General features: G+C 57.0%; 1 protein-coding gene across 4 annotated transcripts; it reads right to left on the bottom strand.

Moving 5' to 3' along the window:
* Positions 1-1,741: 1,741 nt before the first annotated feature.
* Positions 1,742-26,454, bottom strand: LHX9 (LIM homeobox 9; the record flags this gene model as incomplete). Of its 4 annotated transcripts, XM_080651110.1 has the most annotated exons (8): positions 1,742-1,944; positions 7,183-7,385; positions 15,325-15,680; positions 17,001-17,203; positions 18,959-19,077; positions 25,107-25,170; positions 25,375-25,465; positions 26,177-26,454. In XM_080651110.1, the coding sequence occupies 6 exons, from the start codon at positions 25,132-25,134 to the stop codon at positions 1,888-1,890; spliced, it is 966 nt and encodes a 321-aa protein (XP_080507236.1). In that variant the 3' UTR covers positions 1,742-1,887. The 4 variants fall into 4 exon arrangements, with proteins under 4 accessions (XP_080507236.1, XP_080507237.1, XP_080507238.1 ...); XM_080651112.1 differs by lacking the exons at positions 1,742-1,944; positions 25,375-25,465; positions 26,177-26,454 and adding an exon at positions 4,781-5,079 and having other exon boundaries at positions 25,107-25,134; XM_080651111.1 differs by lacking the exons at positions 25,107-25,170; positions 25,375-25,465; positions 26,177-26,454 and having other exon boundaries at positions 18,959-19,690.
* Positions 26,455-27,143: the final 689 nt, after the last annotated feature.

The following is a 27,143-nucleotide window of genomic DNA, read 5'->3' on the forward strand; positions in this document are numbered from 1 at the left end:
CCCGCCCCATGTCTGTTCTCAATGATGCCCTTGGCCCCTCCCTGCATCTCAGATGGCAGACAAGTATCTACACGTTTGTAGGACCAGCTGAGGTGCCACAATATTTCTGACCAAAACTGCCCCAGGGCACGGAGAAGATGGGCAAAAGGAGGCAAAGATGGGGGCGGGGGGGGGGGGGCAGAGATTCCCACACTCTGGCCGGAAACGGATCAGAAAATCTATTCAAGTTGCTACACCAGGAGTGAGGGTTCAACGAGGCGTAAAGATGCAGGTTAGCAACGAAGCCAGCATGCCTGGCGATCGCTCAGAATTATCTACATGTCATGGTGTGTTGCTTTTTTTATTTTTATTATTTTTTTTAAACCGTGAGTGGCTCTCTCTTTACATTTGTTTTTATTTTATTTTATTTTATTTTGAGTATTCAGGAAGGGAAAGCATTGAAGAAAACATTCAAAATTCTGAGAACACACGTCAGTGAAATATTTAATGTCCGTCATCCGTAAAAGTTACATCATTTACATAGGGTTCATTTGTATATAATAAAAACTTCATCATCATGGAAAACTTTCTGGAAAGTTAGACGCTAACGTGTTCCACATCTGCTTTGGATATACAGCTAAATAGCCATCGTTAAAAAATTCTTTTCTTCAAATATCCCCTCGAACAACTTAAAAACAACAACACAGACCTCATTCCTACATAGTATGTGTTCCTCTTTCCACGTGCACCAATGTGTGTCGGGTCATATAATTTGAACTCTGCAAGGATTGGGTCTTTGCAGCGTTCAGAATATATGTGGGTACACCAGTCCATCTGCCCATTGCATAGCGAACATGTAAACTTACAGAGGAGAGGGTCTGCAAATGTTACCCTGACCGTCTACAAAAAGTGGCTGAGATTTTACCTGCTGCTCGATTCTAAGTTTATTTTGTTGTCATTCGGGGTTTCTCTGTGTGTGTGTGTGCGTTTTTTCTTTCCTTTTCTTTTTAATACACGTCCATTGATACATGGAAAGTTCAAAAACCGAGTCATCGATTGCATCCTAGACTACCAGCATGGAACCTCAACCGTCAAATCGAACTCGACTTTCCTCCTACGTCTCACCCGTGGGAGACGCGTGGGGGCCGCCTCCGGAAGACGGCGTGCAAACTCGGTCTCCACGGTGGGTGGGTGTCTTTCACATAAAGTTAACTACGCTCGCGTGGAAGGAAATGTTTATTCGTGAAAGCTATCGATCATACAGGAAACAGCAAAGAGGAGTCTTCATACAGAGGTGCACAGTGGGAGTGACGGGTGGAGAGGCACATGCAGAGATTTCTGATTCGAAAGGAATAAACAAGAAGACTAGAATTACGGGGAGAGGGGGGGGGGCCGGGGACCCGGGGAGGGGGGCGGGGAGGGGGGCGGGGGGGAAAGGGCTTGATCCCTACTCTCTCCCGTGAGCCCTGGTGGTGTGGCTCTGACTTTACAACTGGAAGATGCCATTCACAGGTAGGGCCAGGGCACGTGAGCAAGCAAGCAGGTGAGAGGAAGGTGTGGGGCTGTCCTGGGCGTGATAAGTGTGCGGGGTTTGCTTTTTCCAGGAATAACTGGCTGCAGAGGTGAGGTGCGCGTACACCGTCTCTCTCGCCTCGTCTTAAGCCACATCGCGTGAAGCCCCCGGGTGTGTGTGTGTGTGTGTGTGTGTGTTCGGCATCAGAAAGAACAGAATTATCGTTCACCATCAGGAAATGACATTTAAGTCTCTCTCTCGCTCTTTTTTTTTTCTTTTTTTTTTTTTTTTTTGGCTCAATAGGTTTTTAGAGTGTGTGATTAACATAACCTAATATTTGTCTTTGTCTTCACTGCTGTGGATTTCCGATCAAACTTTCCCCTTCTTTTAATACTTTAGGGAATTTTCAAACGTCGGGATGTTTGGCTGTAATACCCCAAGATTTGTTCTCCCTGAAAAAAATCATAGTGACAATTTATTAACTACAGAGCAACTCGGCTTTTAGGGGTCTTCAATTTCTATTTAGATTTACAAACATCCATGGGTGCTCAATAGACCTACTATTAAATCTTAATCATATTTAAGGTTTCTTTTCATGCAATCACTTTATCGGTTCGTTATCGCTCTCTTTTTTTAAAAAAAAAAAAAAAAGATTCTAAAACGTGGGCTGACTCAAATCTATGGGGCATTACTTTTCACCCTAAGAAAACAGCCTCAGCGGCAAGTCCTAGGTGCATGACCTTAACGATGCCATGGGGTGTACATTTCAAGCGATTCAGAAGTTCGGAGACCTTAAAACTATTTGTATGTTTGACTCTTTTTTTCTTTAAAAAAAAAAAGGCGTTTGTATTACTCCTTTAACAGCTTATTAGCAACACATGGGCCCGGTTAGTCTTTCAACAAAACTTGTGGGAAATAAAACTCCTTAGATTCAAAATGGTTTATTCACACAAATTTAATAGGATAAGTCACAATTGTTTGGTCCAATAAATATTTAGGGGGGGGGGGATAAGTTTCTATACAATGCATTTGTCCATAAACAAAGAAACAGGGAAAGTTGTGCTAGACCACTTACTGTACTATCAACACGATAGGTCAGATTATCGGATTTAACCAACTACCGCTGAAAGAGTGCACACCGCTTTCTATGACAAGGTCCGTCCCTCTAACCGGATACACCACAGAAAAGAGTTTCAGGAGGAAGAGGCGAAATAGTACAAAACTAGCGAGGAGGCGTCCGAGGACTTCCAACAGGGAACAAACAACACATAGAATCCTGATTTTTTTTGTTTTTCTTCTTCTTCACAAAAAAAAAAAAAAAAACTGACTTCCGAGTGAGATCATTTAAGGCACATAGGAGTTATAATCCGTCTACTTCATAAAGTAGATCTAATATAGTACCATAGATTGTTCTGCCAAAGAACAAAATGTGTGTAAGTGTCGCTACTTTGCCTGTAGGAGTGTCTGAAACACATCTCTCAGCCTTAATCAAGATCGTTTGGTCTGGTTAGTGGTAAATGCCCAAAACGTTCATAGGAATAGGGAAAGTCAAGATTTCCGCCCCGTCGAAGATGACACCACGCACGTGCTTATGCTTACGTGTATATAATCACACCTTTCTTGGGTTACAGTGTTAACTTATCTCCCCTCCTCTTTCACTTCATTTTTTAAAAAATAAGCTACTTTCTGTGCTAATTTTCTAAAGACCCTGAGCAAAAGTTACAATAATGCACTTTAATGTGGGCAGTGAACTGTTAATATGTAACCACACGTCTATACAGCCGAAAGGACACCTTGAAAAAAAAAAAAATCTATGAAACTGACACTTGGACCACCAGAGGAGATTTGGGGGGTCCAAGAAGTGCAAAGTTACTCTTAACGATCCACTAAAGCAAGACCTACATCTTGACTCCTTTTTTTTTATTTCATTATTATTATTATTATTATTATTATTATTATTATTTAGGGAATCCACATTCTAATTGGTACTTAACTACCACGGAAGCCTACAGGTGGACATTGCCCAGACCATCACCACTGCCCAGACCATCACGATGTTTAGCTTAAATTAAAAGGAGAACAAAAAAAAAAAAAAATGCTACTGTAAACTAGGAAATGTATTCAGATCAGCATCCACGCGGCCTCTGAGTTTATCTACGTTAACGACTTTAAATCTCTGACGTCAGAAAAGTTTTCTTCTGACAAATATATGGACCTGCGCCAAAGTAAAATAAAACCAGAACAGAACATCAAAGAATTCTCCTTGTTGGTATTAGTCTACTAAGTTGGTGGTTTTTTTTTTTTTTTTAACATGATTCACGTAGAATGCCAGACACAATGTCAGGGTACAGCTCAAGCCAATCCATAAAGCTATTAATTAAGTTTATGCTGATTTTTTTTTTCGACTCCTTAAAAAATTATATTTTGCTTATTTCCACTTTCCCTGCAGGGGGGGAAAAATTAATTTGGCAAGGATGGTTTTACAACTACCATTTGCAGCTTTCGGAGGCTAGAAAATGTAGGATTTCAGGTTCTATTTGGAGTTTTGTGGGTACGCAGGGAGTTTATTGTTCAACTGTTGAAAAGCAAGGAGCTAATGGAAGGCTTGTGAAGCAGTACATTCCTGGAGGACTTGTCCAACCTCATAAATCGAATGAATCTCTCCTATTTGAGCTGCTAGTTAGTGTTTTTGCTTAATCATATTCCTCATTCGTAAGAAAAAGGAGTGTCCAAAACATTCTTTTTTTCAGTTTAAAAAAATTTTTTTAAATGGGATGTTTTCAACATTCCCTACGTACACATACAACGGAAAGATTCCCTAAAGAGTTTTCATCGACAGATACTTTATTAACCTAATCACTGACTCTGGAATATGATTATTTTCCCATCAAAATACCACTCTCTTTTTTTTTTTTCCCCTCCGAGATTTCTGGAAATAAGTAACATACAATTTTAAGAGGCACCTGGATGATTCAAAACCCCCCTTGCCGACTGAATGATCCGATTCATTTTTCCAAAAATAAAAAAAAAAAACCACCACCAAAAAAAAAAAAAATCCAACTACGCTTTGTAGACAAAAACAATAATAATAATAATAATAATAAATACACTTTGTCAAGGAGACGGGACGGTAAACTCATTCGCCACGTGGCTGCTGATGCTACACATCAAGCTGTTTTAATTTCCCAAATATCTGTCGGGTTAGGAGGGAGGGGCGGGGGGGGGAGGGGATCTTGGAAATAATAAAATAATAATAATTAGGGTCAGAATCAAAAGAAGAGGAAGCATTTAAAAAAAAACCAAACACACACACACGAGGGAAACCACTGTTAGAAAAGGCTCGTTAAGGTGGTCTGTGGGGGGCTGGAGGGCTCCTGGCTGTCCATGCTAGAGGTCACGGCTGTCCCTACGGGGAGAGAGGGGTTGGCCAGGTCTGTGAGGGTGGCCGCCGGGCCGGGCGGGGTGAGCGTGCCGCTGTCCGCGGGGGGCGGCGCTGGGAGCGACGGGCCCTCGGCTTTATCCACACCCCCATTCTCCTGCCGCAAAAGGTTCCTTCTGAATTTGGCTCGTGCGTTTTGGAACCAAACCTGCAAACCAATCCCAAGGGATGTCTTTACTGAGGTTTCATTTTAGACTCTTTTTTTTTCCTCTCTGTCTCTCTCTCTCTTTCCTTTTCCTTCCTTCCTTCCTTCCTTCCTTCCTTCCTTCCTTCCTTCCTTCCTTCCATTCTTTCTTTTTTTTTTATCCTCACAATTCTGTAAAGTAAATGGTATTGTGCCTTTTTAAACATTTTTTATTTTAATGTGTTTTTATTGATCTCAGAGAGGAAGGGAGAGGGAGAGACAGAAACATCCATGATGAGAGAGAATCCTGGATCAGCTGCCTCCTGCACGCCCCACACTGGGGATCGAGCCTGCAACCCGGGCCTGTGACCGGTGACCTCTTGGTTCCTGGGTCAACACTCAACTGCTGGGATATATATATATGTATGTTCCTCTTTTTTAAAATAATTGTTTCTGCCCTAGCCGGTCTGGCTCAGTGAGTAGAGCATCAGCCTGCGGACTGAAGGGGTCCCAGGTTCGATTCTGGTCAAGGGCATGTACCTCAGTAGCAGGCTCAGTCCCCCAGGAGGGACCAAGCAGGAGGCAGCCAATTGATGATGTTTCTATCTCTCTATCCTTCTCCCTTCCTCTCTCTCTAAAAAAATAAATAAAAACATATTTTAGCCCGGCCAGCGTGGCTCAGTGGTTGAGCGTCGACCTGTGAACCAGGAGGTCAGGGTTCGATTCCCTAATCAGGGCACATGCCCGGGTTGCGGGCTCCATCCCCAGTGTGGGGCGTGCAGGTGGCAGCCGATCCATGATTCTCTCTCATCATGGATGTTTCTATCTCTGTCTCTTCCTCCCCCCCTCCACCTTCCTCTCTCTGAAATCAATAAAAATATTTTTTCACAAACATATTTTTAAAAAATATAAAAAATACAATAATGGTTTCCGTTTCTTGGGAGAGAAGGGCCTTTTTACTTGCTTTTTTTTGTTGTTGCGCTTTTTTAAAACAATAGATTCCTTCCATGAATACTATAGATATTCTACCAACTGCATATATCTCCTCCCCCAGGTTTAACAAGGACCACAGGGACGCATGAGCTTAACGTGGAGACACCCTGGAAATGGGGGCCCGTAGAGAAAGGGCGGTCAATGCAGCCAGACCCCTCAGCCGTTGTCTTTTGAGAAGGAGGAGAGGCGGGTCATGGACAGAACCTGACTCTCCTACGGAAGGAGCAGCATTCACACAGAGCTCGGGCCGTCCTGGAGACGGACACAGGGGAGGTGCTCTCGGCACAGGAAGGAGATCCTTCCGGGCCACCAGGCCCCAAACAGCCCCAAACTGGGTGGGTGGGATTTTACATGCCTGCCCTTTATCCCTGAGAAAGAGGGAGGAGGGCCCCCGGGCGCCATCTCCACCCCCTGTCACTTCATCAGGCCCAGGGCCTGGCCCCCCGGCTGAGTTCAGGTCAGGAACGAAATGTGGTTCCTTCCCAGGAGACAATACCAGCTCCAATTGGCTGCTGAGAGGCTCGCCCTACGGTGGCTTTGGGGGAGTTGGGAAAAAAAAAAAAAGGAAAAAAAAAAAAAAAAAGGAAAGAAAAAGGGGGTGGACCTGAACTTGGAAGGTCCTAACACAAGGCATGAGCGGGCTGCCAAGGGTTTGCTGAGAAGCCAGGCAGGCGGGGTCCCCCACAAGTCTGTGAGGGAGCCCAGCGTGAGAGCCACCCTCGACAGCCACAGCTTAAATAAAAATAAAAATAAAAATAAAAATAAAAATAAAAATAAAAATAAAAATAAAAATAAAAATAAAAATAAAAATAAAAATATAAAAGCCACGGCTTGTGCAAATCTTACCCCTGAGTTCTGCAGACGAGGGAGGCAGCTGAGCTGGCTGGGAGGACCCCACTCTCCATCTCTGGGGGGGCGGGGGGACCCCTGGCTGCATTTTTGTTTTTTTTTTTAAGATCCTGCTCTCTCTTGGGGCACCTTCCGGGGAGCCCCTGAGACATCTGAGCACCCCCTCTCCGAGCATCCCCCGAGGTCAGCTCAGGAGACGCGGTGGCGGCGATCCCTGCCTCGGCCAGCAGGGGGCAGACCTAGCTCCCTGGCCAGGGCGCCGCGGAGCGGGGGGAGGAGCCTTACCTGCAGCACTCGCTTGGTGAGGCCCGTCTTCTGGGCGAGCTGTTTGAGGTCCTTGGCGTCCGGGTTGTGGTTGATGGCGAAGTAGGACTTCATGGTCCGCAGCTGGTGGTGCTTGAAGGAGGTGCGCATGCGCTTGGTCTTCTGGGAGGGCGGGTAGGGCTGCTGGTCGCGGTCCAGGTGGTCGGCCTCGTTCTCGTTGCAACCTGTGGTCGTGGGAACGGGGAAGCGACAGGCGCTCAGTGCAAGGCCCTGCGTGGGCGGGAGGAGGATGCTGGGCGGGAGGAGGATGCTGGGCTCGGCCACGGGTCTGCTCAGGGGCTGAGCGCCCAAAGGATGGAGCAGGAGGTCACGGGTTCGATTCCCCATCAGGGCACATGCCCAGGTTACAGGCTCAGGCCCCACGAGGTAAGGGGGCGTGCAGGAGGCAGCCCATCCATGATTCTCTCTCATCATGGATGTTCCTCTCTCTCTCTCTCTCTCTCTCTCTCCTTCTCCCTTCCTCTCTGAAATCAATAAAGATATTTTAGGCCCTAACCGGTGTGGCTCAGTGGATAGAGCATCGGCCTGCGGACTGAGGGGTCCCAGGTTCGATTCCGGTCAAGGGCATGTACCCTGGTTGTGGGCACATCCCCAGTGGGAGGTGTGCAGGAGGCAGCTGATCGATGTTTCTCTCTCACCGATGTTTCTGGCTCTCTATCCTTCTCCCTTCCTCTCTGTAAAAAATAAATAAAATATATTTTTTTAAAAAAAGATATTTTAGGCCTTAACTGGTGTGGCTCAGTGGATAGAGCGTCGGCCTGCGGACTGAAGGGTCCCAGGTTCGATTCCGGTCAAGGGCATGTACCCTGGTTGCGGGCACATCCCCAGTGGGAGGTGTGCAGGAGGCAGCTGATCGATGTTTCTCTCTCATCAATGTTTCTTTTTTTTCTAAATATATTTTATTGATTTTTTAACAGAGAGGAAGGGAGAGGGAGAGAGAGTAGGAAACATCGAAGAGAGACAAACATCCATCAGCTGCCTCCTGCACGCCCCCTACTGGGAATGTGCCCGCCACCAAGGTACATGCCCTTGACCGGAATCGAACCCGGGACCCTTCAGTCCGCAGGCCGACGCTCCATCCACTGAGCCACACCGGTTAGGGCTCTCGTCGATGTTTCTGACTCTCTATCCCTCTCCCTTCCTCTCTGTAAAAAAAAAAAATCAATAAAATATATATATATTTTTAAAAAGATATTTTAAGAATAAAATGAAAATAGCAGTGGGAACGGCTGTCTATCCCATGAGGAGGGTCTCCAGGCAACCAACAGGTCCGTGGCCAACAGCAGCCCAACCAGCCTGTGGAGGTGGACACGGGCAGCTGATGTCATAGAAAATTCCGGTACCTCTCCTCTTTTGCTTGGGGGTTGCCGGGACGACGTACGATGAATAGCTGCGAGTGTGGAAGTGAGAGGAACTCCAAAAGGGAGAGGAAAAGAACCCTTTCCGGTGTATTCCTGTCCCTCTGCACACAGTTTAGGGAGACGCTGCACCTCCACTTGGTCTGTATTTGTGATATAAGATCCACTCCCCAGAGCCCGTGTCTTTGTCACGAGGTCTAAGCCAGCCGCTCACTTCAACGCGCTCGAATCTGAGAGTTTCAGGAGCCACCAGCCCAGTCTTTTTTTCTCTGCTCTTGAATCCTCCCCCCACCCCCGAGGATATTTTTCCACTGATTTTGAGAGAGAGAGGGAGAGACGGCCCTGACCGGTGTGACTCAGTGGATAGAGCATCGGCCTGCGGACTCAAGGGTCCCGGGTTCGATTCCGGTCAGGTGCATGTGCCCTGGTTGCAGGCACGTCCCCGGTGGGGAGGTGTGCAGGAGGCAGCTGATGGATGTTTCTCTCTCATCGATGTTTCTGGCTCTCTGTCCCTCTCCCTTCCTCTCTGTAAAAAAATCAATAAAATATATTTTTTTAAAAAAAAAGAGAGAGAGAGAGGGAGAGGCAGAGAGAAACAGCGATGTGAGAGAAACACATGGATGGGTTGCCTCCTGCACGCGCCCTGACCCAGGGCCCGGGCCGGGGAGGAGCCTGCAAATTGAGGCACGTGCCCTTGACCGGGATCAAACCCAGACGCCTTCGGTCCACAGGCCGATGCGCTACCCACTGAACCACACCGGCAGGGGGCCCAATGTTTAGCCTTTTCTGAACTTCCTACAACCTTGTCCATCAGGAAAAAGAAAGTGCCTGGAGAACCGGGGCGGGGGGGGGGGGGGTTACACACCAGAAATGCGCAGATGGCTTATGCAATCACAGGAATATGATTTTTGAGGGGTTTTTTTTGGTGTTTTGTTTTTTTTGCTGTAACTGGTTCACGTGGAGACTATGCCTGACAGCATCGCTTCCCCTCGGAGTTGCTTTCATACGTATTCCTGGAAGGCATGAGCCCAGACTTGTGGGCACGGGGCCGGGGCCTGAGCTCCCCGCGGCTCCCAGCTCCCAGAGGGCGCTCATTTCCAGACTCAGTTCCCGGCCCCCGGGCTCTGGCTGGTTGTGAGAGGGACGTGGGCTGTGCCCTGGCAGGCCTGGCACAGAGCGGGGGGCCTCTCCTCCCTCCTCTCCTCTCGCAAAGGCCTCCGGAGACCAAACCTGCCCAGCCTGGAGGTCACTGTCCCCCGGACAGAGAGCTGTGCATTGAAAAGGTCCTTTCTAAACACCCACCGGCTCTACAGGGTAAACGTGATGACAAAGGGGAAATATTCACGGATTCGGCCAACTTCCCAACTTAAAGGGCCGTGGCAATTTTTTTTTTCTTTCCTGTAAAGCTTATTTCAGGCACTTATCCGATGTATATTCCCATCTGGTCAGCCTGAATTTTAGTGCGTTATAACAGAATACCTGAAAACGACGACTAATACAATTGAATCTAGAAATCGAAATAAACAAGCAAGAAATGGAATGAACCATATAAACTGGTGAATAAAATGGAATCAGAGGCATGGCAGCCTGAAACAGACCGAGGAATGTCAGAGGGAAGGAGTGGGAGGAAGGGGGGGGGGGCGGAGATTAACCCAAGATCTTACCTACGGACACAGACAGTAGTGGGGTGAAGGCCTGGGGCGGGCTGGGAACCCAGTAGAGGGGGGCCATGGGGTGAAAAGGGGGGAACATCTGTAATATTCTCAACAATGAAGATTAAAAAAAATCATCATAATAAATTAAAAAAAATAAGATAAACCTGATCATGTCACTGGTGGGGGCGTGTGTGGAGAAACTTGAATGTTGAAGAAAGTGAGGCATCGCTCGATATTAGCGTTTCCATTCTGCTTGGTAAAATATCACTTCTGCTCTGGTTAGAATCGCTTCCTAAAACATATTTTCAGTAAACCCTCAGATATCCAGAAACACGGTCGGTTAGCAGTATTCCATCAAGAGACTGGCCGCTTCACAAAAATGCATTTCAACCAGAAGTTCTCCCTCGTGGAACAGGACCAGGCAGGACCCCAAGTCTCCTCTGCTGATATCTCCACCAGATGCAGACGTAGGAGGGCACCGGGGAGACAGCGCGGGGGGAGCGCACGGACCTTGGAAAGACCAGCTCACCTCCGAGGCTCTAAGTCAATAGCCTGAAATGCAGACTTTGCATCTTGACCATCAACACCACGGTCCGGGACTATTCATGCAAAACCAAGTCAACTTGAAATGGCATCTACCTTAGATACATACGCACCCAGACGTGGAGCGTAGACTTTTTTAAGCTCCAAGGGCAAGGGTAGATAGGACAACCGAGAAGACACTTTGAATTTTATCCTACCTCAGCCCCGGGGGGCTATGTCAAGTTCAAATATCCGACGGAAATGCACCTGTATATCCTCCAATGGGTGAAAGAGCCTCTTAGGGGCCCACCCTAAAACCCTACTTACCTCCAGTCAAACTGGACTGTATTTCACACCCGGATTATAAATGTACCCGCAACGGAACGGTCCGAGGGGACCGCCTTTAGTCGCTCACCCCTGGCTTCTGCCAAGGAGATTGCGCTCCTGTCACCGCACGGCACGTCCCTCCTGAACAGCATGTGGAATGGAATTCTACACGTGGGAGACTTCGCTGGTGCCTAACAACGCCCTGTGCCGTCTCCCTCTGCCCCAAAGTCCCATTTCTTAGACACGAGGGCGATTCCTAAGCTATCTCCATGCTCACTCGCCTTTCCAAAGAAGCCTGTGAACCGTAATGATGGGGAGGTTCGATCAAATCGCTCTGCTCCCATTCCACAGATGAGTTCTTAATCGGCGGGAAATTTCGGGGCGTCAAGCGCCACGATGGGTCTTGTTTCCACACAGAACACGCGGGTCCGCGGGCAGGGAGGCGGCTAGCGCTCTGTGGCCCGTGGATGCGACCCCCCGTGATTTTCCGTGGCCGCGCTATCCCTTCCCTATTTCAGCTTGGCAGAGCGATCTCTTTCACCTGCGGGCTGGCCCGATCCCAAATCACCTGCGCGTGTAACGGCAAATACACTCGTCCTGGAAACGCGCACGCGATTGCGTGTCCCTGGGGCCTCCTTCGAGAGAGCCGTGGGGTTCCCCCTCCCCGCCCCCCTGATTTATGAGACGAAATGATCTCTCTTTTAAAACTGTCTTACGCACACGCACCCCCTACGCGCACATCTGGCATCGCGTTAATGAGAGGATCTGACTATTTCATTGTGCAGCCGCTCGCCGCCGACATGGGCACCCGAGAGCCTTTCCCGTTCTGAAGGAACCTTCTAGTCGTAACTGATCCCCGGGAGACCACTAGGGGTCAGTGCCAAGCCGAGGTGGCAGCTACCAGGCGCTTTGCAATTGGAGAGATTTTGAGAAGCGGAGAACACTCAAGTCTCTCAATGAATGAATGCCGAAGTATCCAAATCAGAGTGGCCTGTCCTAGCCCCGTGGTCGGCAAACTGCGGCTCGCGAGCCACAGGCGGCTCTTTGGCCCCCTTGAGTGTGGCTCTTCCACAAAATACCACGGCCTGGGCGAGTCTATGTTGAAGAAGTGGCGTTAGAAGAAGTTTACGTTTAAAAAATTTGGCTCTCTACCCCTGATCGGTTTGGCTCAGTGGATAGAGCGTCGGCCTGTGGACTGAAGGGTCCCGGGTTCGATTCCGGTCAAGGGCATGTCCCTTGGTTGCGGGCACATCCCCGGTGGGGGGTGTGCAAGAGGCAGCTGATTGATGTTTCTAACTCTCTGTCCCTCTCCCTTCCTCTCTGTAAAAAATCAATAAAATATATTTTAAAAAAAATTTGGCTCTCCAAAGAAATTTCAATCGCTGTCCTGTTGATATTTGGCTCTGTGGACTCATGAGTTTGCCGACCACTGACCTGGACTATAACTTTTCACCCGAGGGGGGGGAGGAGGGGGGACAGTCATTTCAACCCAGCATTCCAAATAAACTGTCCACGCCGCTTCCTAACACATCTGCCTCTTTGCGCACGGAGAGAGCCACGGCGCGGATATTCTCCGCGAAAGGCCTTTGCCTTCTGTCGAGCGCGAGCTCATCTCTGCCAAGTCTCGCATCTTCGCGGGGAGCCCCCGCCTCATTAGCAGATTCCAGCTCCGTGTTTGGGAAAAGATGCCAACGTCTCCGTGGCATTTGTTTGGTATCAGTGCGACCCTCCCCGAGACTCGCTAGTTCACGCGGAAGCGGCGATGGCGAGGGAAGACCCGAGGGGAGCCAAGGCCGAGGAGGATGAGCGCCAGCTGGGGCTCCCCCTTGGTGTCTGGACCCCTGAACGCGTTCGATTCGCCCGCCGGAGCCTGCCTTTCGCTAGTTTTGTAACAAACCGGCCTGAAACGCACGGACGTTTTTGTAAGGGGGAGGGGGGTGGTTTGAACCCCGTTTCTCCAGATTCTTTCCAGCGGATTGTGAGAGAAATAGGGACTATGTGCTCGCTCATCTCTCGGGGGGGGGGGGGGGGCGGGCGGGGGGCGGAAGTCCGGGAAGGATGGGGCGGGTGAATGGAGAGGCAGCTGGGCCAGTGGCGGGCAAACTCCTGGGGGTGAGGAAGGCCCCAGCATCCCTTTCCTCCTCCGGGAGCAAGGACGCATCAGCCCGCTCCCCGGCCTTGTGGCGGCACCAGTTTGCAAAATGAGGCCCCAAAGGGAAGGAACCCTCCGTCCTTTTAAAGGAGTAGATGTGTATTCGCGGGGTCCCCTCAGAGCAGGGGAGAAGCAATATGCTGCTCTCTCAGAGCGCCTGCATCCCCCTAACGCGAAGGAAGATGCCAAGCAAACCCACAGCCAGCCAACTCCATTCAACCAACGAGCCACAACCGGGCGGGCCTCCGTTTAGCAAGAACTGTCCTTCCCCCTTCAGGGATTCCTGCCTCTCTCTCTCTCTCTCTCTCTCTCTCTCTCTCTCTCTCTCTCATTAGGACGCTAGAGCCCTGGTGAGTGGCTCCAGATTCCGATGTCGCCTTCTATGAATAAAGGACAATTCCCGCCCGGGCTGCCTTGCCCCGGGAGCCCACACCGAATGGCACCGAGGACGCGCGCTGGGCCAAGGGGTCTGGAACCAGAGCCCTCGCCGGAGTGCCGCGGGGAGAGCAGGAGGCTGAGACCCTCTACGGAGCGGGGTTGGGCCAAACCGGGGTCACCCGCCGCCACCCCGACACTAACCTGCCCTGGTGGGGGCCTTGCGGGGCCGGCGGCCCTTCTTCCTTCGCCCAGCGGCCCTGGCGTGAAACCGTAGGGACTCGCTGGGCCCCCCTTTCCCGATCTCTCCTGGGACGAGCGCTGGGGAGCCCGCGCACCCAGTGGGTCCAACCCTAAAAACTCTGGGCTCCTGGGAGCAGGACTCGGCGTTCCACCCGCTCCCTCCTGCCCCCTGACCTTGGACAAACCACTTCTCTGCGGGGTGGGACGCTGCTGAGTCAGAAGAAAGACCAGTGCCCTATCCGTCGCTTGGGGGCGGGAAGAGAAAGCCAGAGGCATCTATGTGCGCTCCGGGGGTGCCCGAGCCCCCCGGCTGATATTCCTGCGCATGGCAACAGAGTGGGGTTGCCACAATGGGGCCCCCAAGGTCCCTTCCAACAGAGCGACTCCCCTAGCCGGAGTCTCCCTCCCCCCGCCCTGAGGTTCCCAGCCTGAGCTGGACCAGGGTCTGAGAAGTCACATCAACAGGGCCGGTCCTTAGACTCCCCAAAGTTGGCCCAGGGTGACAGGAACCCCCTTTCCCAATGGCTGGGGCCTCCATCCTATTCAGAGTGAGATCGGGGTCCTCAGGCCTGTCCCCATCCTCACCCAGGGGGTGGAAAGGGGGGGTAGGCTATTAACAATAGGAAATGGACGAGTGAGAGAGATGGATACTGGTCCGTGTGTCCCCAACAGCAAGGGAGAGAAGCGCTCCGTGGCCTGTGCCTGCCTTTTGTTTTCAATTAAAAGAGGAGGCGGGTGGAGGGCCAAGAGGGGGGACACAGAGACACCCTCTACCCCCCGCCCCGTGGACCTCATCTGCAGCCTTTCTCCACCTCCCGGGCCTGCACGTCCAGCTGGCTTATCGCACCCAACGGGCTGGCTGGCCCGGACCCTGACCTACCTACGGAGGGTGTCTCCAGCTCACCCTCCACTGGATCCCCACCCCGCCCCGCCAGCGGCTTCTCACCGCCCTCAGGGATGGCTCTTGCCAACTGTTTTCCTGGCTAACTCAGGGCTGGCGCCCCCGGCCCCTGCCCCCAGCCCCCAGGGCCGCCGGGGATTGGACTCTGAAGATTTTTTTTTTTCCTGCTGTATTTAGGAAAACCTTCTCGGGGATCTATAAAGCGGCTTCCACCCAGGAATGGCCCGGGGGCTGTTTGGCTGGGAGTGGGAGCCAGACTCTAATGGGCTCGTTAACTAATGAGCAACCACAACTGCACTTGCCTGTTGGGGGAAGCCACCGGCACTGTGTGCTGTCCTGGCCACAACTTCAATCAAGGGTCTCTCTCCCTCCCTCCCTCCCTCCCCGGCTCTCTCCCCCTCGTCCCTCTCCGTCTCCATCCCCATCACCCCCTCGCCCTCGCCCTCCTTCCATCCCAGCCAAAGGGATCCGCAGGGCTTCTTGGAACCAGGTCTGGGACCGGCAGGAGCCCGGTGGGGTCCTCTCGGGGGGTCCAGCCTCTAGGGATGGGGGGTGTCTGCGGGGACGCACCTGAGCTGTAATTGACGAGGTCCACTCCCAGCGCCGGGCTCTTCCTCTTCCGGGGCCGCCCCTTGGGCACGGTGCCGGTGCCGTTGAAGTAAGGCAGCGCCAGGCCGCCGCCCTTGGCCGCCAGCTCCGTGTAGCTCAGCGGCGCGGGGTACTCCCCTTGCAGGAGCGCCTCGAAGTGCGCGCGGCAATAGACCAGGCTGTCCTTCATGCCGAAGTGGTCGCCCGTGGTCAGCGTCTTGCTGCAGGTGGAGCAGGTGAAGCAGCTCAGGTGGTAGACGGCGTCGCGCGCGCGCATCACCATCTCGGAGGCGGAGATGCCAAGGTGGCAGCGGGCACATCTCTGCACAGAGAACCTTCTGGAAGGAAAAGGAGTGGCGCGTCAGGGCGCGGGTGGAGGCCAAGGCAGGGCCATCTCCCCACGGGGGACACCCTGGGGCTGGGTGGGCCAGCAGGCCTGGCGGGGGAGCGCTCCCTCCCGGGTGGAGAGGACAGAGGAGGGGCCCCCCCCCCCGCCAGGCCATTCATTTCATCTGCTAATTTCTATTTTATTAAACTTTTCATTTTATTTTTTATTTTTACAGAGAGGAAGGGAGAGGGAGAGAGAGTTAAAAACACCGATGAGAGAGAAACATCCATCAGCTGCCTCCTGCACACTCCTCACTGGGGATGTGCCCACAACCCGGGCCTGTGCCCTGACCTCCTGGTTCATAGGCCGATGCTCAACCATGGAGCCACCTGGGCCAAGTTTTTTTACTGTGCTTTTTTTTTTTTTTTTAAGAAAATAAAACAGCTTTGACCGGTTTGGCTCAGTGGATGGAGCATCGGCCTGCGGACTGAAAGGTCCCGGGTTCGATTCCGGTCAAGGGCATGTACCTTGGTTGCGGGCACATCCCCAGTAGGAGGTGTGCAGGAGGCAGCTGATGGATGTTTCTCTCTCGTCGATGTTTCTAACTCTCCTTCCCTTTCTCTCTGTAAAAACTAAATAAAATATATATTTTTAAAAAAGAAAATAAAACAGCAGCCTCTGCACTAGCTGACTCGCCACCAGTGGGAAGGCTATGCGCTTGCAACGCACGTGAAAACGGCTCGTGGGCTCCAAAGCGCCTTCAGTTCTAACCGGGGTCCCCGCGCGCACACACCGGCCGCCTCTCCGTCCAGGTGCGTTGGCGGCGGGAATAACCGCACGCGCCCCGGGCGGCCTGCAGTCCCTCCAGCGGGAAAGGACCTGGGAACCGGGGCGCCTGGCTTTGCGCTAAGGCAGTCCCACCTTCCCAGGTCATTTACGGGGGTCCCCCGCAGCCCTCGCCCCAACGCAACGCCCAGCGCCACCGGTTCAGCTCTACGGCGCGGCCCTTGCCCGGTTCGTAGTAAACGGAAAAAAAAACCCGCTTTCGCCTCGGAGGACCGCGACGCGTTCATTGACTGCCCCCGCCCCGGACATCCCGGCGGGGTTCCCTCCACGCGCTGCGAGAGGCCTGGGCGCGCGGGGGTCACTGCACATCCCGCCCCCCCCCCCCTCCGCCCCATCCTCACGGTCCGTCTTGGGGCAGCTGTTTGAAGTGGAAGCAGCGGACTTCCCTGGTCTCCGGTCCCCTAACCGTATTCCCCGAAGGGGCGAAAGGTGGGGGGCGCTGAGCGAGCGGGGGGGGGGGGGGGCTCCCGGGCGGGGCGCGCACCTGTAGTAGTCCTCCTTGCAGTAAATGCTGCCGTCCTTGGCGAAGCAGGTGAGCTCGGACTCCAGCGCCAGCTTGCACTCGCAGCACTTGAGGCAGCGCAGGTGCCACTGCTTGTCCACCGCCAGCAGGTAGTACCTGTCCGAGATCCTGCCCCCGCAGCCGGCGCACAGCGCGGGCTTCTCGGGGCTCAGCGGGGGCAGGCCCTGCAAGGCGAGCAGAGCGCGGGTGAATGAAGGGGGCGCGGGGGGGCAGGACCGAGGGCGCGCGGGGGGCCATCGCGCCACAGCGAACGGCGGGGAAACCTTCGCTCGCGTCCCTGTGCGCCTCACCCCCTTTCCTCCTGTTCCCCCGACCCGCTGGCCACCTGAGGACATGCCGGCCACCCCGAGCCTCTTTGGAAAAGGCCCGAAGGCGCGCAAGGATGGTCGTTTGGGGCCTGTTTTTAAGCCCGAAGGAGATGAAGAAGGATGAGAAGTGTGGCTTTCAATGCACGCGGAGAGAAACCTCGGGGCGCTGTCGTCGGGGAGCGGGGAGGAGGCAAACGGGGTCACCATTGTGTCTCAATCCCGGTGGGCAGGGGGAGGAGGGAGAGGTTTTTATACCCGAGCTCCTGGTTTGGTCTCAGAGTTCTGATGGGGGTGAATGGGGCAGAAGTCGTTTGCCCTGATTCCCGGGGACCTGGTCCTCTCTCTGGTCAGGGTGGGAAGCACCGGTTCCCAGGGAGGGCCCTGGGGCGGGTCCCCCCCTGCGCAGCCCCTCACCCCCACCCCGGGGCGCACACAGACCTTCGCCCTGGACAGCGGTTTGGTGCTCAAATTCAACTTCCCTCCTGCGTCCCCGCTGAGGATGGGGAGACCCGCCCCGGGTGGAGCCCCGCCTGAGAAATGTGGGGTGCTGGCTGTTTGTTTTTGAAACAGGGTGACCCTAACACGGGGCTGGAGACAGCTAAGCTCTGGCCATTTCCTTCCGGACCTGCGGACACGGGTCCACGGGTCGGACTTGCCCAGGAAACTCGGGCGGGCCGGGAAAAGTCAGGTTTCGCCCTCGACTCAGACCCGGGGCCCACGCGCTGAATTCGGGGTTTCAATGTGGAAACATCCACCCGCTGGGCGCTTCGTGGGAGGGGACCCCGAAGGCGGCTGAGCGGCCCCAGGCTGCGCACCCCATGAGTCTGAGGACCCAGCCGGCAGGTCCTGGCTTTTGTAGTTTCTCCCCTCCGGTTCGGGGGTCCGGTTCGGGGGTCCGGTTCGGAGCGGGAAGCGGCAGCTCATAGGTTATTAATGGGTTTTCTTTCTGTTAATAGCACGAACAGTAGCGACGGGTCACGTCGTTTTTTCGCTCGTTCTCGCCCGGGCTGCGCGCCCCGCTCCGCCGGCTCTTTTATTAGGGTTTCCCGGCACCTCGTTCGGGTCCGGCCGGGGAGCGCACGCAGCGCCGTCCTGACTCGCTAGAGGGGCCGATCTGAGCTGCCAGAGACCCCGAAAGTCGCTGCGTTTGGGGGTGCCCAGGTCCGGAGCAGCTGAGGTGGCCCGTTCCTTCCTACTCACTCCACAGGCCCCGCCGGCAGACCCGAGACCAGGGCTCCCCGGCTCCCGCGTGGCCCGCACGCCTGGGCCGCACGCCGCCAGCCTCCAGCCCGCGGCCGCCTCTCGCTCCGGGCCGCCATCCTCTCCGGGGGGACGCCAGGCAGCCGAGGGGCGCTGGGACCCGAGTCTCAGGTCCCCATCCTCTCGCTCCCGGAGCCCCCGCGCCTCTGGGGACAGCGGCGGCCGCCGGCGGCGAGCGCGGGGTCTCCGTGGTGGAGACTTTTCACCGCAGAGAGAGGCGGGCGCCGAGCCGCGGAACCGCACCCGCCAGCCCGGCGTGGTCTCCTCACCACCCACCCTCCTCCCGGGGCCGCCGGGACCGGGACTCCGGGGCGCGCAGGGCGCTGGCACGGGGCTGGGGGGCCCCCTTACCGCGTCGCGGCCGTTGAGCTGCGCGCCCTTGGCCAGGCGGGCCTCGCTCTTGGATCTGCGCTCCATCTCCTCCATGATGCCCTGGATGTGGCCTCCGGAGATCCCGTGGAAGAGCATGGCTGGGGGGCGGAAGGGACACGCTTTGTCTTCGGCTCGGCACCCCACTATTTCCATATACACGCGCCGGGGGGCTCTCAGCGCATCCGAGGACAGGCGCGCGCGGCTGGGACCGCGGAGGCTGCGGCGGCGCAGGGAGCACAGAGCCGCCCGGGGAGGGACCCGGGGCAGGAGGGAGAGAGGGCGGAGGAAAAGAGGCAGGGAGAGTGGAGAGCGATCTGCTCCGGGAAGAAAAGAGAAGGAGAGGGAAAGAAAGAGAGGGAAGAAGAAAAAAACAAAACACACAAAAAAAACACCCAAAACCCGGCCGCTCCCCGCTGCGGGGCCGAAAGCTAACCACCGCCGGCGGGAGGGGAGAGACGCGGGCGAAGCTCGAGGCTCCGAGAGAGATCGAGTTACTAAGGAGAAGCGACCGCAGCGAGGGAGGGGGGAAGGCAAGTTCTGGTGCCGCGGGGGAACCGTTCGGAGCACAAAGAGGGAGAAGGGAGCGCTCCGTCCGGCGGGTCCCCGGCAGGGCCGCGCGCGAGGTCCCAGAGCCTGCGGGTCGGGCTGCGGACTGGTCCTGCCCGCGCCGCGTCCGATGTGTTCAGAGACGAAAGCCAGCCCATTCCTGATAATTCAGGAGGAGGAGTTCTCTGCCCGGAGCTGCCACGGGCTTTTTTTTTTTTTTTTTTTTTTATATTCAGACAACAAAGACCTGTCATCCTCCTCTCAACCCCCCGGTGACGGGCACGCGGGGACAAACAGGACCGAGGGGGGTCCGGGGGAGGCCGTGGGAGGGGGCCGCCGTGCCGTCCCCGCTACCCCAGCGCAGCGCGCGCGCGCGCACAGGCGCGCACACACACAGGCGCGCACACACACAGGCGCGCACACACACAGGCGCGCACACACACAGGCGCGCACACACACACCACACACCACACACCCTCCCTAGACTTCCGGGCAATCACGTTTTAAAAGGAGCCCTTCTCGTCCCTGCCCGGGCTCGGGAGCCAGAGAGCCGGCCTGTCGGGTCCAAGTTCGCATCAGACCCCGGCTCTGCCAGGCAAGCAGGAGGCGGCTCCCTCCAAACTTTGCATTTCCTCCTGAGGACCAGCTGGCCCTCCGCTCACTCCCCGCTGCCCGCACCCCCCCCCCAAAGAAGTCAAGGCTGGGGAGCGATTCCTGTCCCCCCCCACCCCCTCGCCCTCCGCTCACGGGTTCTAAGCAGGTCGCCCCCTCCCTCCCCGCGGGGACCCCACCGGGACCTCGGGCTGGGGCCGCCCCGCACACCCACGTGAGATTGGGGCCGGGAGACGCTGTGTTGCCAGAGTGGACGTTCGGCGAAAGGTTTTTGTTGGAGAAATCAGGGTGGAGAGGGGGTGAAGCTGGTGGGCCTCAGGGTGCCACTGGCCCTGGTCATGGAGTGATGGGTGACTTACACTCTTAGCCCGTCGGGTCTGAGGGACCCCGGTCCCCGTGGACACGTGTCAGTGTGGGCAGCGCTGGGGACTCCCGTGAGCTGGGCGCCGGCCTGCTGCCTGGGGTCCCCACTAAGAGGATGTAAAGGGGGCTCCTCGCTGGGGAGGGGGGAAGGTGAGCGCTGGCCAGCATCTCACAAGCGGCCACACTGTTCTGTCTCCCTGTCTGGGGGCACCCCTCCTCGGCCCTATTAAAAAGGGCCCACGGTCCGGGGAGTTGGTCAGTTCATTCAAACCACCAGCCGCCCCGAGCCGCTGGGAACTGGGGCGGCCACAGGAGCCGGCCCAGCTTGAAAGGGAGAGGAGAAGGCAGGCTGTTTGGTGCCCTCCTCCCTCGAGCCCGCCTGGGTCCCACCCTCCCCTGGGCCATCCCAGGAGCAGAGGGCTGTGTCCTCACACATCCTGGGCACCTCGGGGAGTCCCCTGGGGGCCGACTCCCTTCCCTCTGCAGGAAGGACCCGGAACTGCGCCAAACCTGGAGAGATGGAGAGGGAGAGGAGGGAAGAGAGGAAGAGGAAAAGAGGAAGGGAGGAAGGAAAGGAGGGAGGGAGGAAGGGAAGGAGGGAGGGGAGGAAGATGGGAGGGAGGGAGCGAGAGAGGGAAGGAGGGAGGGAGGGAGGGAGGGAAGGAAGAGGAAGATGGGAGGGAGGGAGCGAGAGGGAGGAAGGAAGGAGGGAGGGAGGGAGGGAAGGAAGAGGGAGGGAAGATGGGAGGAAGGGAGGGAGGGAGAGAAGGGAAGGAGGGAGGGAGGAAAGAAGGAGGGAGGGAGGGAGGGAAGGAGGGAGGGAGGAAAGAAGGAGGGAGGGAGGGAAGGAGGGAGGGAGGGAGGGAAGGAGGGAGGGAGGGAGGAAGGAGGGAGGGAGGGAAGGAAGAGGGAGGGAGGGAAGGAAGAGGGAGGGAGGGAAGGGAGAGGGAGGGATGATGGGAGGGAGGGAGGGAGCAAGAGAGAGAAGGAGGGAGGGAGGAAGGAAGGAGGGAGGGAGGGAAGGAGGGAGGGAGGAAGGTGAGAGGGACTAAGTAGGGGGAGAATGGGAGGAGGGAACCCTGGGTGCAGAGCCTGACTCCCTTCCTAATACGTCGTTTTCTGAAGCTGCCATAGTCACCCCTTCCATGACCCCCGAAACTGCCCCCCCTCACCCCCTCCCCCGTTCTTTTCTCAGGATCAGAACTAATGTCATTTGCAGACTGGGCGCCGTGAGGTCCTGGGGTGCCAGAATGTGGCTCAAAAAACACAATTTCACACGAAAATGAAGCCAATCAAGTGGACTAAGCCAGAGGGCCCCCCCCCCCCCTTGCCAGCCCTGGCGGATGGCAGGGTGGCTATTTACTGTAAGTAACGTAATTAGGCCCTTTGGACGGAAATCAATGAGCTTTGCAAACCCGAGTGCCTGCTGCGAGCACAGCGAAGGTCCCCAAGGAGGGGCTGAGGCAGCCCCCCTTTCCCAGACAGCAGGTCCCCTCACAAAGAGGTGATGCCCCGCCCCCCCCACAAGTCAGCAGGCAAAAGGACTCAGGCCCGAGGAGGAGGAGGAGGAGGAGGAGGAGGAGGAGGAGGAGGAGGAGGAGGAGGAGGGGGGGGCATAGGTCTGGGAGAGGAATAGCTCTCCATTCAGGGAAGGAGACTCCAAGGAGATGGGAAATAGGGGACCTCAATCCAGGGACCTGCTCTCTCTTGTTACTGAGCTGAACTCTTGCCTCTCACCCCCCACGCCCCCCACACCACCCCCACACACCTCCTGCCCAAATAGGGGTTTGGAATTCAGTTTGGCTGTTCTTGGATTTTTGGTTCTAGAAGCTCAGCAAAAACAACAAAGACCTCCCAAGAACGCCACGCTCTCCTTGCAAGAGATGAAAGTTTGGAGACTCGGGGGGCAGTGAAAAGCTAACAAACGACGCCAGGAAACGGAGCCAGAAGTCTGTGAAAAGTGTCCGGGGCAGCCGGGCCAGCGCGGCTCAGGGGTTGAGCTTGACCTATGAACCCAGAGATCAGGGTTCATTCCCAGTCAAGGTTGTGGGCTGGATCCCCAGTGTGGGGAGTGCAGAAGGCAGGCGGTCCATGATACTCTCTCATCATTGATGTTTCTATCTCTCTCTCTCACTTTCCTCTCCTCTCTGAAATCAATAAAAGAATTTTTTTTAATGTCCAGGGCAGGCAAAGACAGAGCCCTTTCAGCCTTCCATTCACTCATTCATTCATCCATACACTCATTCATTCATTCACTCATTCATTCATTCACTCATTCATTCATTCACTCACTCCTCCACACACTCCTCCACACACTCCTTCATTCATTCACTCACTCATCCACACATTCATTCATTCATTCACTCACTCATCCTACACTCTACACTCCTTCATTCATTCATTCACTCCTTCATTCATTCATTCACTCCCTCATCCATACACTCCTTCATTCATTCATTCACTCCTTCATTCATTCATTCACTCCCTCATCCATACACTCCTTCATTCATTCATTCACTCCTTCATTCATTCATTCACTCACTCATCCATACACTCCTTCATTCATTCATTCACTCCTTCATTCATTCATTCACTCACTCATCCACTCACTCATTCATTCACCCACTCGTTCATTCATTCACTCACACATTCATCCACTCATTCATTCATCTCTCCGTCCCACACCTATTTGTTGTTCATCTCTCAGCTCCTGAGAAAGGCAGGCACCTTCTGGAAGCAGTTTCCGGCCGGGATCCCAGCTCCGCCTGCTTCTTCTTATAAAAGTCGGGTAATGAGTTCCTGCGCCCCACGGGATTTGCTACTTCCCCTGATGAAGCAGACGGGCAGGACCCCGCCGGCTCAGCCAACGCAGGAAGTTAGCGGGGAGCCAGGGGCGGGGCAGGGGGCTGGCGAGTTTGGGAGGTCCTGGGTAGTTCCGCGGACACGGCAGCCCAGCCTCCCGCTCCGGTTCCTTAAAGGGGAAGGAGGAGAGAGTGCCCCAAGAATTCGGGTGTGTGACCTGGGGTGTCCTCACCGTTTTGTCGGGGAGCCCCGGAAAATTACCCAAGGGGGGCCCTCCTCGCCACCCCTCACTCTCCAAGGACTTGACGGAGACCTTGGGGGCGGCGCTGCCTTCTTCCCCCCTCGTGTGCCCTAAAAGTCGCCCGAGCCTCGCCCGCGGCCCAGAAGCCAGATCCAGGCTCCAGTCGGAACCCAAAGCTCCCTTCGGAGCAATGGGGCCGAACTCTGCCCGCTGGGCCCCGCGCGGCCCTGGCGCACCGCTGGGCACACGCAACCCGCGCTTCCTGCGGTTCCCTGGGCGCGCGTCCGGGTACAGCGCGCGCGGCTGGATAGACTCCGCGGGGGCGCAGGAGCTGGACCGAGGGGTCAAGGTCCTGGATTCCCACCAGGACGATGGCAGAGACCCTGTCTCGGGCTCGGACCCAAACGCCCCGGAGGGGAGGAGAGGGGGTGCCTGGCTTTACCAGGGGCGCCGGACCTGCATCCAGAGCGCAAGTGGCTCCAGGTCTCTTCAGACCTACGTTTTGGAGGCCAAGACCCTGCGCCCACGGCGTGGCCCTGGCCTCCCGACCCCAGTGAGCTGGCGGAGAAGCGCCCCGGGTCTGGAAGGTGTGCTGTCGGCTTTGGGCACCCCAGGACCCAAGGAGCCAGCGTCGTCGTGGCGCGGGTACCGCGCACGGAGCGCTGACCACCCAGCGCTGGACGCCCGGCTGCGTTGGGCGGGAAGGGGGCGCAGGGCTGGGAGCCGCCAGGCGCTTCCAGTCCCCGGACAGAGGGGGACCCCTCTGTGCCAACCGTCCTTCCCCACCAGCGAGGGTGCAGGTCCCGGCTGGGGCTGCGGCCGGCGCACCTCGGACTCTCCCGCGAGGAGGGAACCCCGCAGGACCTGCTGGGAGTGTGCGGGGGGGGCTCAGCTGCCAGGAGGGGAGCCCGAGCCACTAGCTCCGAGCGCTCCAGTCCGCGCCCCCTCTCCACGCCCGCCAAGCCCCCGCCGGCCACCTGCTCCCTCCAGGGCCCCGGGTTCCTCTGCGAGGGCGCGGCCCCCGAGGCCGGGACCAGGCGCTTTGATACCTGCAGCCCCTTTACCCGACTTCCCGCGCCGCCGGGGGAATACCGGGGCGCATCCCGCACCGCGCCCGCTGGACCGGCTGCGCGGGGGTTGGAGTGGACAAAAGCGAGGCGGGGGAAGCTCGCTCCCAGCGCGGCCCTGCTCCGTGGGGTGGGAAAGCTGTCTTCCCGGTCCCCACACCCCTTCCCGGGAGGATCCGAGCGCAGCCCCCACGCATGAACCACTCTGGCCTCCGGGCACCGCGACCTCCGGCCCCCGCCTCCGTCCCGCCGAGGGCCAGACACGCAGGAGAAAGGCCGGAGTCGGCTCGATGTTTGCGCCTAGCCTGCGCGGGGTAATTTCCAAGACACATACACACCCTCTCCCTTCCACCCAGAGAAGGCGCGCACACGCGTGTACACACACACACACACACACACACACACACACACACACACACACGCACGCACACACAGGCTGTGCGCGCCGGCCCGAGAGAAAGAACCGAGAAAGCGAAGCGCCCGGCTCCTCCCTCACCTGCCTCCAGCGTCGTGCCGTTCAGCATCCTCGGGGCCGATCAGCCGGGCGGACGCTGCTCGCCCTGCAAGGAAGAGCCGCGGTCAGCCGCGCGGGAAGGTTGCGGGGAGAGGGCCTCCTTCCCCCACCGCGCGGGTCCTTGGAACCTCAGACGCCGGCGGGCGCGCGTAGGGACCGGGATGCCCGAGACGCTCGGAGCGTCCAGCCTCGCGCGCGCGCCCCGGGCAGCAAACTGCTGGCGCCACGCAGCCCCCCCACCCGGTCTCACCTTGAGGTCTAGATGTTCCTCCACGAACCCGGTCCTCGGAGAGGGCGGGCGGGAGGCGGCGGCCGGCCCCCAGGTCTCGCCGAGGTTCCCTCTGGTAATCCAAATAAATAAACTGTAGGATGGGAAAACCTCTCTCTCTCCCGCCTCCCCCCCCCCCCCCTCTCCCGCCGGCAGCTCCTGTCTTTTATTTTCTGTTTATGCTTCCGGCTCGGGAGGAGGAGGGGGAGGAGGCGGGGTGGGCAGGGTGTCCCCGGGGCCGGGGCCGGGAGGCGCGCTCCGAGGCTGCGTCCCGCCCTCCCTCCCAGCCTCGCAGCAATCCGGGGAGGTGTTAATGGAGGCCTCGCCGCTCCGGAACCTCGTAAAGCCGCAGCATCTCGAGGCTGGGGCGCCGCGGGGGCTGGAGTCGGGCGGCGCGCCCTGGGCCCCGTCCCCAGCCGGCGCGGCTTTCCCGGGGCGCCCTCCTGGCAGAGGCAGCCGGCAGCCGGGGCGGCCTAGACGGCGAGGGGCGGCAGCTGGGGCGGGGAGCCGGGCCAGGCCAGTGATTGCTCGCCGCAGCCCCCCTCCCCTCGGGTCCTTCCTCGCTCTTTTTGCGCTCGGGGTGGGGGCGCGGGGACCCAGCACTTTGGGGTGCGCTCTGCGCGCCAGGGGGCCGTTGTCGGCGGGTTCCGAGGTTTCTCTCCAGCCCCACCTGGCAAGGAGGGGGGGGACGGGGGGCGGGGGGACGACTCACACGCTGGGAGAGGAGCCTGGGGCGGGGGGCGCAGACAGTCTTCCACACCCAGGATGGGTGGGGTCTGGTTACCTGAGCTCAGGGCCCGGGCGGGCGCAGTCCGGAAGCCGGGAAGCGGTGGGAGAGCCGGGAAGCCGGGCCTCTGGCCGCTGATCTGCTCCCTCCCGAACCCAGTGCGCCCCTCGCAGCGGGAGATGGGGAGGCGACGGATCACTTGGGGGCTCCCTGGCCGCTGGGGCAGGGGATGTGAGCAGCCAGACTGGTGAGGGTCCCTCCCTGCCCTCCCCTCCAGGGTGTCCCCACAGCGCCTCCTCCGCGGTGCGTGCCTCCAGGAAGCGGAGGACTGGGGGGCGGGGGGGGGGGCGCCTGCTGACCCCGGCAGCAGCCAGTGTGGGATGCAGGGCGCGTGGGTCCGGGCAGCGCCGCGCACGGGCGAGGAGAGGCCAGGGGCGCGCAGGAGCCTGGAAGCCGAGCCCTGAGGCGTCCTCCCGCCCCCCGCCCCCAAGCCCGAATGTCGCTCGGGGCGCCCCGGCCAGAGCGCCTCTCTCTCCCGCCCGCACACGCGGCTTCACCAGCCAGTCCCACAGCCACGTCACCCTGGAAGGCGCCCTCCCCCGGGGTCCCCTCCCAGCCCGGCCCCCAGAGCTCCTCTCTCCTCGGAAGCCCCCCATCTGGGTCTGGTCTCGGAGCCAGGGAGGGGGCGGGCCTCCCAGGTTTGTTTCTACGCTCGCCGGCCAGGCCATCGCACGGACGGATGGATGGATGGACGGATGGACGGACGGATGGATGGGCGACGCGCACCCCAAAGCGCTTAGGGGCGGCCACTGGTCCCTGCCCCAAGCGGTGCGCTTGGCCCTGTTGTGGGTGATGAGCCGTGTAGGTGTTTGGTAAACACGTGCCTTCCACACACGCGTGCGCACAGGCGCGCACGGAGCCGCACCCGCCACTGGAGAACACGGACGCGGGTGGAAAGATGAGGTCGTCAGGCACCTCCCGATCCCCCGGAGCCAGGGTTCCGGGTTCCCACGCTCTGACACCC

This window comes from Plecotus auritus (assembly GCF_963455305.1).
Source record: "Plecotus auritus genome assembly, chromosome: 14".
In the NCBI taxonomy this organism is placed as follows: Eukaryota; Metazoa; Chordata; class Mammalia; order Chiroptera; family Vespertilionidae; genus Plecotus; species Plecotus auritus.